We start from the raw sequence: 15,471 nt of genomic DNA, 5'->3' as shown, positions 1-15,471 counted from the left end.
GGAGTAAATATAAGTGACTCTTAGCATTCCCTGCAATATAATGAAGCTGGCTTTGGTCATAGTTTACTCTTTCTCCCACGCATACACTGGAAGAGTCCTAAACCAAGAACAGCATATAAATAACACCAGAACTGACAGAATGACCTACAACTTCCTTCTGAAATCTACTCATAAATCCTGCATGCAGATTCTAGATAACCAACATCTGCAGTTTTATTTCATATGAAGAGGTTTTGACTTGCTGACGCTGAGCAATGATTCACAATCTGGACTTCTGGAGTTAAGCTGTATCAGCGCGATTACTGTAAGTGGTGCTTAGTTTTCCTCTTTCTTTGACTTGATAGTAGGGAATACACAGGTTTTAAGGTTCTCTATTGAAAGTTATCTGTACTCAAGATAGACAGCAACTTTCAAGGCAACTTTCAAAGTCTGCTTATTAACTTTGTTATTTTCCATTCATATATTTTAAAAAGACCTCATATTATTTGTAATACACAAAATTCAAACAAAATGTCCCTCAATGAAGTTCAGTCCTACAGAGAAGCCTTCCCATCCCCCTGCTCAATATCCCAGATTCTGGCCATTTTCACCAGTCACACTGGCCCGCTGTGCCAGTTCACTGACTTAGCCCTGTAGCAGTACCTATTCACTTCTGTCCTCACTGCTGTGATATAAAATAAACACAGCCTTTCCTCTTTAATAATAAATGCAACAGAATGCTTTTTCTTTGTTTTAAAGGATATTAACACTTTAAGAGCGTATATACTGAGGGTGATGCCGAGTGTCTTAATTCTTTAGCAGGCTTTTGCTCAGGCTCTAAAAGCGCTTAAAGTGTGTATTGCAAATATAATTGCAAAAGCCTCTGGAAGTCTGTAGTTTACCTCTGCAGAAGGGATATGGAAAAACATATCTCCAAATTAAATATAGGATACTAACACAGAAAACTAAATGCAGACAAGCTCAGCTGACAGACCAATCTGCAATCCTCTAATTCACTTAATGGATCGTATTTCCAAATGGGGCTGAGCTGCTGTGTTACACTAACACGTCCTGCACCTACTATTACACCATGTGTGCCGTCAGGAAAAAAATTAAGAAAACCATTCATCAGGTGTTCAGGAAAAACTGAACACCTACTGTTGACTAGGGAGGAAAGAACTCTTTCCTCAACAGAGTAAAGTCAGCTTTGCTATATTTTTCAAAGGAAACTAGAAATGTTTAACAAAACATCTTAAAAAGAGTGAAAGTGTACTTTCATGCATTTGTCATAACTTTGCTAGGTCTTTAGACTTTGCTTGGTCTTTAGACTTTATTACTACTTTAAATTGAGATTAAGGAATATTTTATGTTTTTCTGCCTTACATTTTCAACCTTTTTGCTTGTTCTAAAACTGCAGAAAACAGACCATCATGCACACAGAAGTGTGTGGGAAAATGTACGATTTAATTTTATGTTTGAGCAGCCCATCTAGGGCTGCTTAAAGGCTTCTCCAATGGTAACTAGTTAATAGGAAAAAATATTTGTCATATTAACTTTTAAAAGATAGAGGGGTGCTGTGTTTATAAACTATTTTCTCTCTTATTTTTTAATTGAGAAATATTATTGTCTTCTCTAGGTATGGAAAGCATTTGTGAACTGAAGTGGCTAAAACAGGTGAGTGCATGCCTGTATGCCATACTGGCTGTTTGTGAACGGTATTTTCATACTGCTGCTTCCTCCAAACTGAAAATACAAAGGCATTTTGGGGGTTTCTACAGCTGCTTCTTCTTCCGTATTTTTGTACTTCTAACTACTAGTACTATAACATCATGGTCACATTTGGATTACCAAAATTAAGGTAGAATTGGTTAAGTCTAATGATTTTTTTCATAAGTGAGGGCAAAAAGGGGAACAACAACAACAACAAAATCACAGCAACAGATGAAAAGGTTATTTCAGAGAATTCCCAGTGCACATTTTAAGAAACTACAATTCCGCCTCTCAAGAGTGTGGTCTACTAGTTAGTAAACAGTGAAAAAATTAAGCGTTACACACTGCAGAATGACTTTTGTCCTATCTGGCAACCATCTCTGTTTAGAAGACTCATCAGTAAGGCTAAAGTAATTACTCTATAATTATAAACCCTCTCTTTTTTTCTATCATTAAATAACAATTTACTGGTTGGTTAAGGTTTATAGTTTAAATCAGGTAAGTGGAGAAAACCTGTTCATGAATTAAGCAAACAAAATCTGCTTCTAACTAACTTATGCAATGAATTTTTAAGGTTTGAAAGCAATACTGCATGAGAGATCTTAAAAAGAAAAATGAAGAAACTTCATCATCACAGTGAGTTGTTTATATATGAACCAGAACAGAATTTTAGATGGAAGAAAATTGTATTATTATAGTTTTCCCATATCACCATCAAAAATCTAGTTACATGAGGAATGAAACATTTATAATTAATACTTTTCTTCATTTTTCTAAGTAAAAAGTATTTGTCCTATATTTAATAAGCAGTTATCAAGTTTAAAAAGAATCACTGCTTTTAAAAATAATATTCTCTAGCTTATAATCAGTGTGTTTACCTCAATTTATCATACATACATCCACATTTCCTACACCATCCATCATGATGAAAGAAATTTTACTAAAGACAAAAGGCGAAGATGAAAGGGGGTTCTGAGTTGTTTCACACCTTCTGGCTCTAGTCTGCCAATAAAAAGCATGTTTCAAATATGAATCCGAAGCCACAGTCATACTACGTTACATTTGAAATTAAATGTTACTGCCATGTGTAAAGGACTTCAAAAACATTTAGACCATGATTCTTTGATCAGTATGCAAGACAACTTCTCTCCTCCTCCCTACTCCTTGAGCTACTCCTTCCCACTCTCCCTCTGGCTCCCTTCCTTTCCACAACAAAAACATGATTTCAGGAGCTGTATTTCATAGGCCTGCTTCCCTTTCAATGAGCTGCCATACTTTCTCAGGCATGCGCCAAGAAATACCAAGGTGTCTTCAAAGTACGCAGCGAACAGAGAAAGCACAAACAGGACTTCGCAAACCTGAGGCTGGACATGTCATGCTCCAAGATGGACGTCTGCACAAAGCCACTTGATTGTCTTCCCTCTCTGGTTCTGTTTTCTCTACATGGGCCTAATGGTCCTAACAAGAACCAAGTCTGGCACTGGGATTGTCAGTACGCAGGCGGCGTGTTTTGGAGCAACAGGGCATCAAAATCTTTCCAAACACAGAGAAGGCAGTGTGTCATACACTGTAGCACTCCCAGGTGGTTTGACAAAGCCAGCAGATTTAAAAGAAATAATTTTGGCTTTTGTCTCAAACGACGTCACAACACACAGATACCACACCGCTCCTCCAGGGACAAAATGGAAGACCTGCAGTTCCTTAACATTTTTTCCCTAAGTGCTGCAGAAACTCTGATTATTGATCTTTGTTACTGGTCAGTTTAAATACAGATTGCTGGACTGATGATTTCACAGATAATACATCTGCATAAACTAGAAAAGTCTCTTATTCAACAGTAACTGTGTTTGTATTTTCTGTTGCAGTTTTGTCATGCTATATGCAAGCACACCAGGTCAGATTCTTTTGGCCTCTTCATGCTCGTCTTCCTGGAGAACATTGATGATGAAGAAACTGTTCTTGTTTCGTTCAGCGACAGAGAACAGGGGTGCTATGGGGCTCCAGGCACCCAACTTTGGAGGGTCTCTGTTTTTCGGGTGATTTTCAGTGACCTTTACTATCTGAATTACCCCTACACAGCAGTTACTATGAAAAAACCTGGGACAGGGCCAAGAGCATACAAATCCGACTGAAGGCACCAATTCCATGCATCTCCTTTGACAAAGACATATGATATGGGATATACAAAAAATGTTTGATGGGCTGCAACAGTCAGTCACTAATTGATACAGCCAATTATCAGTGACAGTTTTATGCAAAATATTAAGTGGTTTGTAGAATTTTTCAGCAAAATTTCAATTCAGATCTCAAGGGTGCCCAAGAGATTATTTTTCTTCATGTTCCAATGTTCTTAAATTAGACAGAGCTGAACAGTGCATGCTGATGGAGAGCCCATGACCAAGTACACAAAACAGGGCATAATCCCTAGATTTAATCCTATATATGGTGGAAATTATAAACCACACAAAAATGCTGAGATCATAGAAAGCACCTCCTTCCTACTCTCTAATGGTAAAGAGGAAAAAACCCCAATTCTGCTATTCCGCTACCAAAGCTGGGAAAGCTGAAGCCTCATACATTGTCAGAATAAAAAAACTGCTTGATACCATTGAGACACCAGGAGTTACTACTATGGCACTTTCAAAGGAGACAGAATTAGGAATAAATAAAGACCTTGGCATTGAAAAGGTTAATATTGAGAACAACACTGCTGCAAGTGGCTTGGGTTCACTGACAAATGGTGTTGGGAGGGCACCGCAGGAAGGACTTAGCTGCCACTGCTTCGATGCAGCCTGTGTGTGATCTGTTTCTATGAGAGCTTTAGCAGAATTCAATTTGGAATATGATACAGCCAATCTTCTAGGAAAATCCCTAGAAGAAGCAGTATTAAGTAACAAATCCTGAAGCCACACTAAGTGAATGTACACAATCGACTAATGCTCCTATTTATTTACACTCATGCGTGTAGCCTGTGTACATACCAACACGCCAGATTGAAGTGCCACACCAGACAAAAGAAGCAGATAATGCCAAGGTAGGTTTTCTGACCTCAGACTGTAAGAGGGAATTTAGGGATGACTATGTCCATGCTAGTAACTAAACCTTATGTCTAGGAGAGCACAAGGAAAGTCAGAAATATGCTTGGTTTCAAAAAGTGCTGCTGTTGAGAAAAAAAATTATCTGTTTTCTCATATCAGGAGTTGAATCCGTGGACAACACCACAAAGAACTTTTTTTTTTCATTATTCCACCTAATACTAGGATAGATGCCTCAGAAGTTGGCTGAAACCCTTCTCCAAGACAGAATAACTGCAAAGAAGAAGAATTTGAGATGTGTCTTTTCCATGTATATTAGCGCAAATATAAAATCAATTTTCTTTGGCCAAGCTCACATTCCTTGTGTTTGCTTTCCTGAGAACTTGCATAATCAAGTTTTATTAGCCCAAATGTTTGCAGAGACCAATTTAGGCCTTCACACTTAGTGGCGTACTTTATCAGGGAAAGAAGACTGATAGACAAACTGGGATAAAGCATTGGCTGAGGGCAAGGTTGCTTTAAATCCTTGGCTTACTTCCTACACTGAGGAACTCAGTGAGCTGAAGTACAACCCTTCCAGCTAGGGCCACCCATGCACGCACACGCTGTTATTTCGTGTGAATGCAATGGGACAAAAATTCAACTCTGGAACCATCACTTAGAAGTGCAGATACATGGAGAGTCATTTAAGAATATTAAAATGGTCTGACAAGCAGGCCCTCATCCTCATTTCTGTGAAGGAACAGTACCCTGGTAATTTAAAAGGGCATTAAATATCAAGGAAAAAAACCTTTCAGGCCTAATGTAAATAAAACATTTGCCTTTGTGTCTTTCTACTACCTCTGTTTCCAGCCAAATATTTCTCCCACAGTAATAAAGAAAAGTAGGTTAAGTTTTAAAAATACAGAAGCTCTGTACTGTAGCCAAATTAAACTATTCCAAAATACACTGTATTTGTAACTCACTTAACAGTCAGCAAGTTGGGCTGCTGAATTTATAATTTGCTAATAATGCTTTTCAGTATTTTAAGTCAGCCACCCAACTTGTAGTCCAATGATATTTTTAACACATGTTGGGATTTTTTTGGTTTTGCTTTGTTTTTTTTTAAGCAGAGAAATTAGTGGTGACCTACTGATAATGTTCTTCCTTCACCATCAAGTAAAAGATTAGGATTTAGCTGATGGCGTGGGATGCTTTCTCCCAAAGCCAGTGTAATGAAAACACTGCAGATGTTTTTAAAATCCCACAGTAAGCACGTGTATCAGCATTACACTCCTTCCCTTCTTTCCTTTACCAATTAAAGATGACCATGGACAAGTTCTGAGAGAAATGCCATCCGCTCTGCTGAGCCAGAAAGACAGCACCCTCACAGTTAGTATTTTCTAAGTGCACATAAGAAAACATACATGTGTATCAGAATTGTATTTCTAACCTAGTCTCACATGCTCTGTCAGTTACAAGGCCGACACGACCCCATCACTCTGAATAAGGTCCATCCAATGCTAGCACAGAAACGTTCTTCTGGGTAAAGCAACTACTGTTGTTGTGCAATACATAAAGACATACGTGCAGCAAAGACACAGCAACTTTAAAATCTCCTTTTCATTGACTCTATTAGTACCATTTTAATTTTCAAGGAATGATGGATGGGCAGATAAAAGTTGGGTGTATTTTTAGCATCTTCTTTCTGTTAAGATTATACTTCACCGTTTTAAGTCATCAATATCTGTGAGAAAAAGGCTGTTTGATCAGATCAATGACATGGCTGCTCCCGAGTTTCAAGTCTCTGCTCTAAGACTGAAGGCTTGTAAACGTGGATAAGTCACTTAGCTGTTACATTTTCAGGTAGATCATGAAATGGAAAGCACAGATACACCCAAGGGATATTTAAGTATCAAATACTATTTCATGAAGTGTCTTGAAGGTGAAGAATTATGCAAGTGTTATATTTACTACTATAATAAATAATCTCAGAACAAAGAAAAAGCAAGCCAGTTAGAAGATATGGTGGGAAGATACATAGCAAAACCCCCAATAAACTTCCTTTAAGCTTTTAGGAAAAAAGGTAGTAGGATTTAGTTTTATGTTTCATGACAGTGGACTTCATTCTAGATCCATTTTTTTCCCATTTGTGTTTTGGTTTTGGACATAACATGAGACTTAACATTCTTCTCTTTGTCAAAGCCTGTAGATAGGCATCATTTTTTTAAGGGAAAGCACAGTACCATTAATACTATAATTCAGTGTCTTCCTTTTTTGCCTGGTCCTTTCAGCACCGTTTTCCAAAGCAGGACTGGGAGACACATTGACCTTTACTGATCAGTAAAGTAAGTTTTACATTCATTTATTTTAAATACATGTCACTATTCTACTTTCTTGGTCTGATGTCTTATTTGAGTGTATTAATAAATAACATAAACAGTCAGTCTGGACTTTTCAGCAAGCATAGCTCAGGTCTGTACTATGGCGGTGGTGGGTGAGGGCAGAGGGGAAACCCACTGATCACAATTTAGGACAACCTTCTAGGGTTTTTTATGTACAACCACTGCTTTAATTTCTAGCCACTCTGGACTATGAGCAAATGCCCAAGTTTTGGTAAATTCAGTCCACCGAGGTCAAATGAGTTCCTTTGTACATATGTAATTTTCTCTTGCTTCCAAGTGCTGATGAATCATTACTGGATCCTTCTCTTTCCCCAAAATAGTCTGGGAAGAGGGAAAAGAAACTCTGACCCGCAGCACCGAAATTCCCCATTGTGGCAGAAGCGCAACAAGTCCTTCAGTGACATGGCCTGTCTCCTCTGCTTCAGCCTCGGCACCAAGAGCAGAGAGGACAGAAAAACAAAACACTGAGCGCTACAACAGACTTGTGGCATTGTTGCTGACCATACTGCCAATTAGACAAATCGTAACACACTAGAGTGTGTTCCCTGAAAACCCTAAATCACACAGTAACTGTAAGAGTATACATTTCTGCAACAGCAGTTCACATGAAATGTATATTTTTGGTCAAAGCCTAATTCAGAGCTGGGTTATTACCAAGGACAGCTGAGTTTTGTAGCCCTGGCAAGTTAATGGACTATTTCGTGATTAATTTGTTTTCATCAATGTACTACGTATTTATGATTTGCACCTTCACAATGTACTACACATCTCTTCTCATAACATTTCCAATCAGATGAACCCGTTCAAGGATTATGACTATGTTGCGCACACATGTACCATTTCACTTGATGTATATGAAGGAGAGAATACCAAATGTACTACTATCTTTAATGAAATACTGCTTATCATTTTTTCCCCCAGAAAATATATTAGTAATGCAGGTATGCATTCGGTTAGGTAAAAATCTCAGAAGCTTTAATGGAATGTGAAAACACAGAGCAATTTCAGTGCTGTCTGGGTCTCAGAATTGAAAACAAAGCCTTTTCCTTAGATGGGCTCTACATTTTTTAAACTTAATAGTTTTGAGTGAAATGATTTTATGTAAATCTATTTTGAATTGAATAAAGATACTTAAAATCATTTAATTTGATTTTTTCATACTCATCTTTATTAGCTGTTAAATATTTGAGGCAGAACATTTAGTTGTATAATAATGGCAACTATGATAAAACAATCAATTACTTTTTCTATACATGCTCAGCCTATACAGAGAATTAAAATGTTAATCGCTGCATTGCAAAACTCCCAGATCTTGCTATTATAATTATATTTTCTAACTTGTTATAGGTGATTACATTCTTGGCTATTAATTCCATAAAAAGAAATACTTACTACTGTGCACAGTCAATCAGTTGATATTCGTTTGATCTCTCGAAGCATGCCTTTACGCCTTCATCATCCCAGAGCTTTTTTGCATGTTCAAAGAATTCCTGAAAATTGGAAATGCAACTAATAAGAGAACATTTCTCAATCTTTTCAATCCCCAATCTATGTGTTGCTCCTTCCCCCCAACCTTCATGCTCTATACTTTTGCAGAATGATAGATTACACCTTTAAAGAAAAGCAATAAACATGTATTAGCAAAATTGCAGTAAAATATTCTGAACATATGGCTGTCAACAGTTTCCAGTACATGATATGTAATGAAGACTGTCTTCAAAATTCATGCCAGTCCATATATAAAATTCACTGTAAGTACAAATGTTACCTAGAAACATGTTCACTTAATTTTTAACTGAATTTATGCTTCTGTCATGGAAAAGGCATAAAAGTGATGCAAAAAGCTGCTCAGCTTATAAACTTTAGCTTCGCAGAGAAAGAACCAGTCTGTAACTTTAAAAAGGTTGTGTAATTTTTCCTGAAAAACACAACTTTCCGCTGCTCGGTATTTTCTCATGCAATATAATAATTTGATTGCAAGACTTTCAGAGTCTTTGCTCAACACCGTTTCCTCTAAGCAGCTGCCTGGCACAACGTGCTTTTCCTAGCAGCTATCCCAGGCAACCCAATCCAGAAATATCTGCCGGCAAGCTTATTTCAGAATTATTTGAAAGAGGAATCAAAGCCGTCCTTGGCGACGGTGAAGCCATAGCTCTGTTGTATAGAACGCACACATGCACAGCGGTACATCCGACCCTGCCTGCCAGCTCCTCCGCTCCTCCAGCCCCTGCTGTAGAGCCTCACATGCTCCAGCTTGTTTTAAAGCTGGGAGTCGATTTTATGTTATATCATTACTGGAAGTCAAACCTTAACTGAGTTTTTCCAGCTACAGCTTTCTAAAATCAAATGAAGAATGGTTAGACAAATTAGTATTTCCTTTATTATATGACTGAGTCTTTCCTCCCTCAAACCAAATTGTTAAAGTAGTACGTCAACTTAAACACAGAAGTTGTTCGTAATCTCTTAACACCTCAACACTGCTACAAAATCATCAGAGTCCTTTGATCAGTCATAAATTTGCGAAACCTAACAAATTGCTTTTCCATAGTTCAATTTGGCTCTGCGTAAAACGGGTGTAATACCACTATTCACTTCATGATCCTGTCAAAATGTTGCGTAAATATCTGAATTCTGAAACCTTCTGAAATTGTTTGCCAGTCCTTCCCAACACCTTTTCAGGATTAAAAACTTCTCTCAAAAGACAAAGTTCGTAGCGAAAGATCTTGGCAACACAGTGGGTTCACTTTTACTCTGTATGGGTTTCCCAACCTTGCACGCCACCCCTGTGAGGTGCCCCAAAAGGTGACACTCCACTCCTCAGCAACTGCCTGTGACCTGCTGGCGACGTTTTCAGGAACAGGTGAAACACAAGACAAGATTTTCAGAACAAACTAGTACTGAAAATTATTTAATTAAGTTTTGAACATGGCTACAGAGGTCCTGAATAACCCCAGAAATGCTTTTTTCTTTCAACTATTTTGTGCACAACGTAGAGAGAGAAAAATCCATTCTTTAAGAAGTTTTCAAAACTTTAGAGAAAAGAAGATGATAAAGCAGGCGTGAAAAACCTTCACAGAAAGTCTTGGAAGAATAGAGGAAGCAACACTAGAGACTGGCAGATGCTTATACTGCCCTTGGAATTTATTTCTTCACCGTCATGAGGACATGTTTATTTTGTCTTTGTTATTTTAACGACTTATGTAATGATCGTTTAAAACACTGCAGATCCACCTTTTGAAGTTATGCTACCGCTATTATAAACTCTCTGTTCCTACAGCAGAAGGAAAGCAAAACAAGCTCAAGAAAGGACAAGATGTATCAAACTAAATAAGTAAAAGGAGAAAGCAGACACACATAACAGAGAGCACGACTACAAGAAAAAGAAAGAAGTGGAAAAGTCAGAATCATAAATACCAGAAAACATGGAACATTCCTCAAACTTGAAGCTTATGCTTGATTGATATTTAGGGCAACAGCTGAATGCATCTCACTTGCTGGCATCTTTGTCCAAAGAAAGGCATTGCCTCCTCAATGGAAAGAGTGAGCTCTGGATAAGTGTCAGGGTCTTGAGGCAAAAGGACCCAGCTCTCCCATTCCCTTCAATGGGTGCGTGTACAGCAGTGTACAACGTCAGCCCTCCCTCCCGCAGGTGCTCACTGCTGCAGGCGTGGGGGCTGAGCACGGCGTGCCCACCCTCCCCTCCTTGCCATCAGCAGGCGGGAATTCCCACCTGCCCAGAAAGCCATCTCTGAGGGGAACCCACATCTGAAAAATGGCCCCATTCAGCCCCACGCAGCCTACGGGAAGGGGATGGGAAGAGGAGTTGGACGTCCGCGTGAAAGCATCCTTTCCTGTGGGGTGGGATGGATTGAGAGATGGCTGCAGATGTAAATAAATAAATAAATAAATAAATAAATAAAATTACATAGCTACAGCAGTTTCTAACTTCACTTCTGCTTTGACATCCTCTGTACGAGCTTTATTTACTCTTAAAAATCTTTTCTGCAAAAGAGGCAATCTTTTCAGCTCAGCTTGAGACCCTACAAATATGTTGTAAATAAAGGGTTTCCATACTATATGCTTCAAATATTTCCACCTGACCATTACATCTCAAAGCAGTCTATTTAAAATGACTTCCAGACTTCCAGTCTAAAGCAAATCCTCTAAAACGGAGCAAATATACTTACCTCATTAAAATGTACCGATCTACTGCAGAGGAGTACACTTGCCTGCAAATTGCCTCCCACACAGCTACCCTATCCTTCTTTCCCAGGTGACTAAAGCCTTCCAGAAAAATCCTGCTTCATTTCAAGACACCAAGTACCACGATCCAACTTTTCACACTTGTTTTTAACCCCTTTCTTGTCTACTCCAAGTTCTTCAGTATTTTTTCTCCTCAGCTGCTGAAGGCTCCCATTGCACACAGTCAAGCACACAGGAGGATCCTGCTCACACATGCCAAACATGTCTGGATCCCAACCTACTCTCCATCGCAGGACAACATGCAGATAGCAGTCACCATGTTAGCTTCAACCTCTGCAGCCAAGCCCCCTTTGCCCGACTGGCCTTCCAGCAACCGCTCCCCGATCCCCAGTCCCCATGACTCATTCCTATAGGCCCCAATGCTTGTCACCTCTTCCTCCCGCCACGGCCACATCACGGCCACCTCGTTGGCAAGCAGGCACCGATGAGCTAATGAAGGTGCGGGCTTTGGGCTAAGCCCGCCCTGCAGCACCTGCTCTTAGGGCTGCAGTATCCTTGGGGTGGCAGCCACATTTGGCAACGCCTGTCACGGGGAAGAGCCAGGTTGCCCAGAGAAGTGGCAGATGCCCCATCCCTGGAAACGTTGAAGGTCAGGTTGGACGGGGCTCTGAGCAACCTGATCTAGTTGAAGATGTCCCTGCTCATTGCAGGGGGGTTGGACTAGCTGACATTTAAAGGTCCCGTCCAACCCAAACTATTCTGTGATTCTATGGTTCTATGATTCTAATTCAAAGGACAGTGAATTCAGATTTGCTCCAGCTGATAAAGGAAGATGGGCTAAAACTTTTCAGTTAATGTTTCTGGGGGATGGGGAACCACAAAACATTACCTTAGGTGAGTACAACACAAATAAGGTTTTAAGAGTGAGTTGTGACTGTAGCAGCTTACGTTCTGAGATGGCCAAACTAAGATTTTCTTAAGGGTCTGACTTCTGGAAAGTAGCCATTCAGAAGTTCTTAAAAGTCATAAGCCAGGTCCTTTAAGAAACCTCAACTGAGCCAAGAGAAAACAGGGACATGGAAAATCACTAGGGGCATCTGATCCACGTTTGCAAGCACATGCAGCTGACCTCTATTGCATCAAAGTCACCGAAATCTACTAAAAATATTTAGTATACTGAAGAGAACCAGGAATGATGTACTATGCCTGAAAGCAGAAAAATACCTACATCATGACACATATAGGAACAGCAAACAAAACAGAGCTGTTTCATCCAAACTCTTCCTTAGGGACAGAGGTATACAAATATTTGCACCTATTACTATACATATAAACAAAACTATTAATATATTTTTTGATGTAGTATTTTAATAAGAGCATTAGAGAAGTAAATGATGATGCCTCAGATGTCACGAGTTACAGGTCTCATGAATTACAGGTTGTCCTGGTTTCAGCTGGGATAGAGTTAATTTTCTTCTTAGTAGCTGGTACAGTGCTGTGTTTTGGATTTAGTGTGAGAATGATGTTGATAACATGCTGATGTTTTAGTTGTTGCTAAGTAGCGCTTATCTTAAGTTAAGGACTTTTCAGTTTCCCATGCTCTGCCAGCAAGCAGGTGGGCAAGAAGCCGGGAGGGAGCAGAGCCGGGGCAGCTGACCTGAACTAGCCAAAGGGGTATTCCATACCATGGAACGTCATGCCCAGTATATAAACTGGGGGGAGTTGGCCAGGAGGGGCAGATCGCTGCTGGGGCATCGGTCAGCGTGTGGTGAGCAGCTGCATTGTGCATCACTTGTCTTTTCTTGGGTGTTACTTTTTTTTTTTGTTATATTCCTTTTCATTACCATTATTATTATTATATTATTATTCTTAGTTAGTATTTTATTTTACTTTAGTTATTAAACTGTTCTTATCTCAATCCATGAGCTTTACCTTTTTTTCCCTCCTCCCCATCCCACTGGGAAGGGGTAGGGGGAAGCGGCTGTGTGGTGCTTAGTTGCTGGCTGGGGTTAAACCACGACACAGGTACTTTTTACTTTACACACATTAATTTACACCAGTTGCCTAGGAATTTATAGCCATCATTAGACCATACAATACCAAAATTTTGATGTGATCAATATGAAGACGTGACACACAACATCTCAAATATTTACCAATACAAAATTATCTGGAAATTTTCCACTCTTCCTGAGACAATCAAAAAAATTCAGCCCCGCATTCCCGACCTTCCTCTTCACTAGCAGATAATTTTTGCTATACATAAATATTCATGCATCATCTAAAAATCATGAAGTGACATAAGCAGTTATTATTTTTTTTTTCCAGAACAAAATAAGTTAAGATGTATATAAATGTAGAAACACTCTAAGCTGATATCACTGATGTAAACAGTATTGTATTTGTACTACATTTTAAAACGGTCTTGTAGAAATATTTTTACTCACCTATTCCAGGGTAACATTTCTAGGTTGAGAAACAGGGAAGGAATATATTCCTATACAAAACATTCCAAGAAACCAAAACAGATAAGAAATGCAGATGCGCTACAGCTAAATCTCAAAGCACTGTTTTTCAACTTTGCCCTACTAGAAGTTGCAGCATGTTCTTGAAATTTAATTTTCCTTATTTTGGAAATAAACTTATTTATTGGTAGGTTACCTTAGAAACCTCGTCCCCCTTGTAACTCCTACAAAAAATTTTCAAGTAGCTAAAAAATGCACTTGTTTCACTTTTCAGCTGCCTAAATTGGGAATAAATATTAGTGATGATTAAACAATGACATATCTTCACGAACAAATCTTTATGTATTTTGGAAACAGAGCTTCTCATCTAAGTGCTTTACAAACCACAAAAGTTCATGTTAGGTCAGGAACACAATTTTTATTCTATTAAGATTCCTTTCTGTCTTCCTTCCAGATGGAGCATACATTTAATAGCTACCCTGATGTCACCTTTCAGTCTCCCAGAAACTGGGATGTGGAAGACTCCATTGTATTTTCTATTCTGCATATTTCTTCTGTTAATGTATTGTAAACCTGGAAACAGCTGCTTAGATCAATGTGAAATAAGATCGATCTCCCTCAAGCCAAAATTCATGCTCTTATTCTCCTAGGCTTCATGACTGTAAGACAATTTCTCATCTAAAACACAGATTAAATCTGTCTGATTAGCCTGACAACCATTTAAAGAAGTGGCAAATGTTACACATTTTCATAGTTCTGCCACTGTGGGTGTGAAATGAAGCCGTCACTTCTATTTTGAATTTCAGTTACTACTACTTCTCTCACGTACTTAACCAAACAAAAAGTAAATCACACAATGCATTAAAAATTCCCACCCTGACGCCTCCCAAACTCCCAACAATGACTGCAGCACAAGACGATCCACAGAATTCATACGGGAAGGGAGGTACATGCCTCCCTACTGAGCGGCGTGTACCCGCCTTGTACTTCCCAATGCACAGGGCAGGGGGTATATAGGCAGTCCCAGTCTCCCATCCACTCAACTATGGAAAAGTTTTGTGAAATAAAAGAGTGACAAGTGATGGGTAACACTGTAATACCATAAGGATGACACCCAGTGGAGTCAAATTAAGGTTGCATAGGCAAACTACCTTCAGGGTTTTCTAAATGTGACATGTTTGACTCCGCAATCCAAACAATATCCTTTTAAGCATCCTTTTCTGTGTACCACATTTGAGGTCAAAACTGAACCGGATCCATCAGCGTGCAGCCCAAGCTGCTGAGTGTGGCAGCAACAGCAAGCAGCAGGATGCTCTGCTGTTACGGCGGACGATGGGCAGCAACATGGTCTGGGAGAGATGACTAGGAGGAAGGACTCTAACCTAGCACTTTCTCCGCTTCCCGGAGAGCTGTGAGGAAGCCCTTTTCCATGTAGTGCCCGGGGGATGACCAGAGGGACAGCACCCTGGGTGAAGAGAAGCTCAGCTGAGCTCCCCCTTAATGCTCCAGAAGGCTTCGTGGCCGCTGGGGCTGTCAGGGGGGGCTGCTGCCATGCTGGCTGCAACAGATGCCACAAATCCGATTAGCGTATTGGTATTCTGTTGGCTTTTGTAGCATAAGCCATGTAAAGTAATAGAAGAATGGCAATTTTTAAAAGTTTATATTTCAGCCAAGTAAAACCTGGAATTTAACAGG

The 15,471-nt window shown here is 39.4% G+C and overlaps 1 protein-coding gene across 3 annotated transcripts in view; it reads right to left on the bottom strand.

The window, feature by feature from the left end:
• Positions 1–15,471, bottom strand: part of GNAL (G protein subunit alpha L) — a 204,164-nt gene that overhangs the window by 51,138 nt on the left and 137,555 nt on the right. For all 3 annotated transcript variants that reach the window (XM_050892777.1, XM_050892778.1, XM_050892779.1), the window contains exon 5: positions 8,501–8,598. In XM_050892777.1, the coding sequence (XP_050748734.1) occupies positions 8,501–8,598 (98 nt within the window). The remainder of the gene's footprint in view (positions 1–8,500; positions 8,599–15,471) is intronic.

Source organism: Gymnogyps californianus, chromosome 2 (assembly GCF_018139145.2).
Source record: "Gymnogyps californianus isolate 813 chromosome 2, ASM1813914v2, whole genome shotgun sequence".
Classification (NCBI taxonomy): Eukaryota; Metazoa; Chordata; class Aves; order Accipitriformes; family Cathartidae; genus Gymnogyps; species Gymnogyps californianus.
This window is presented reverse-complemented; position numbering and strand designations above follow the sequence as displayed.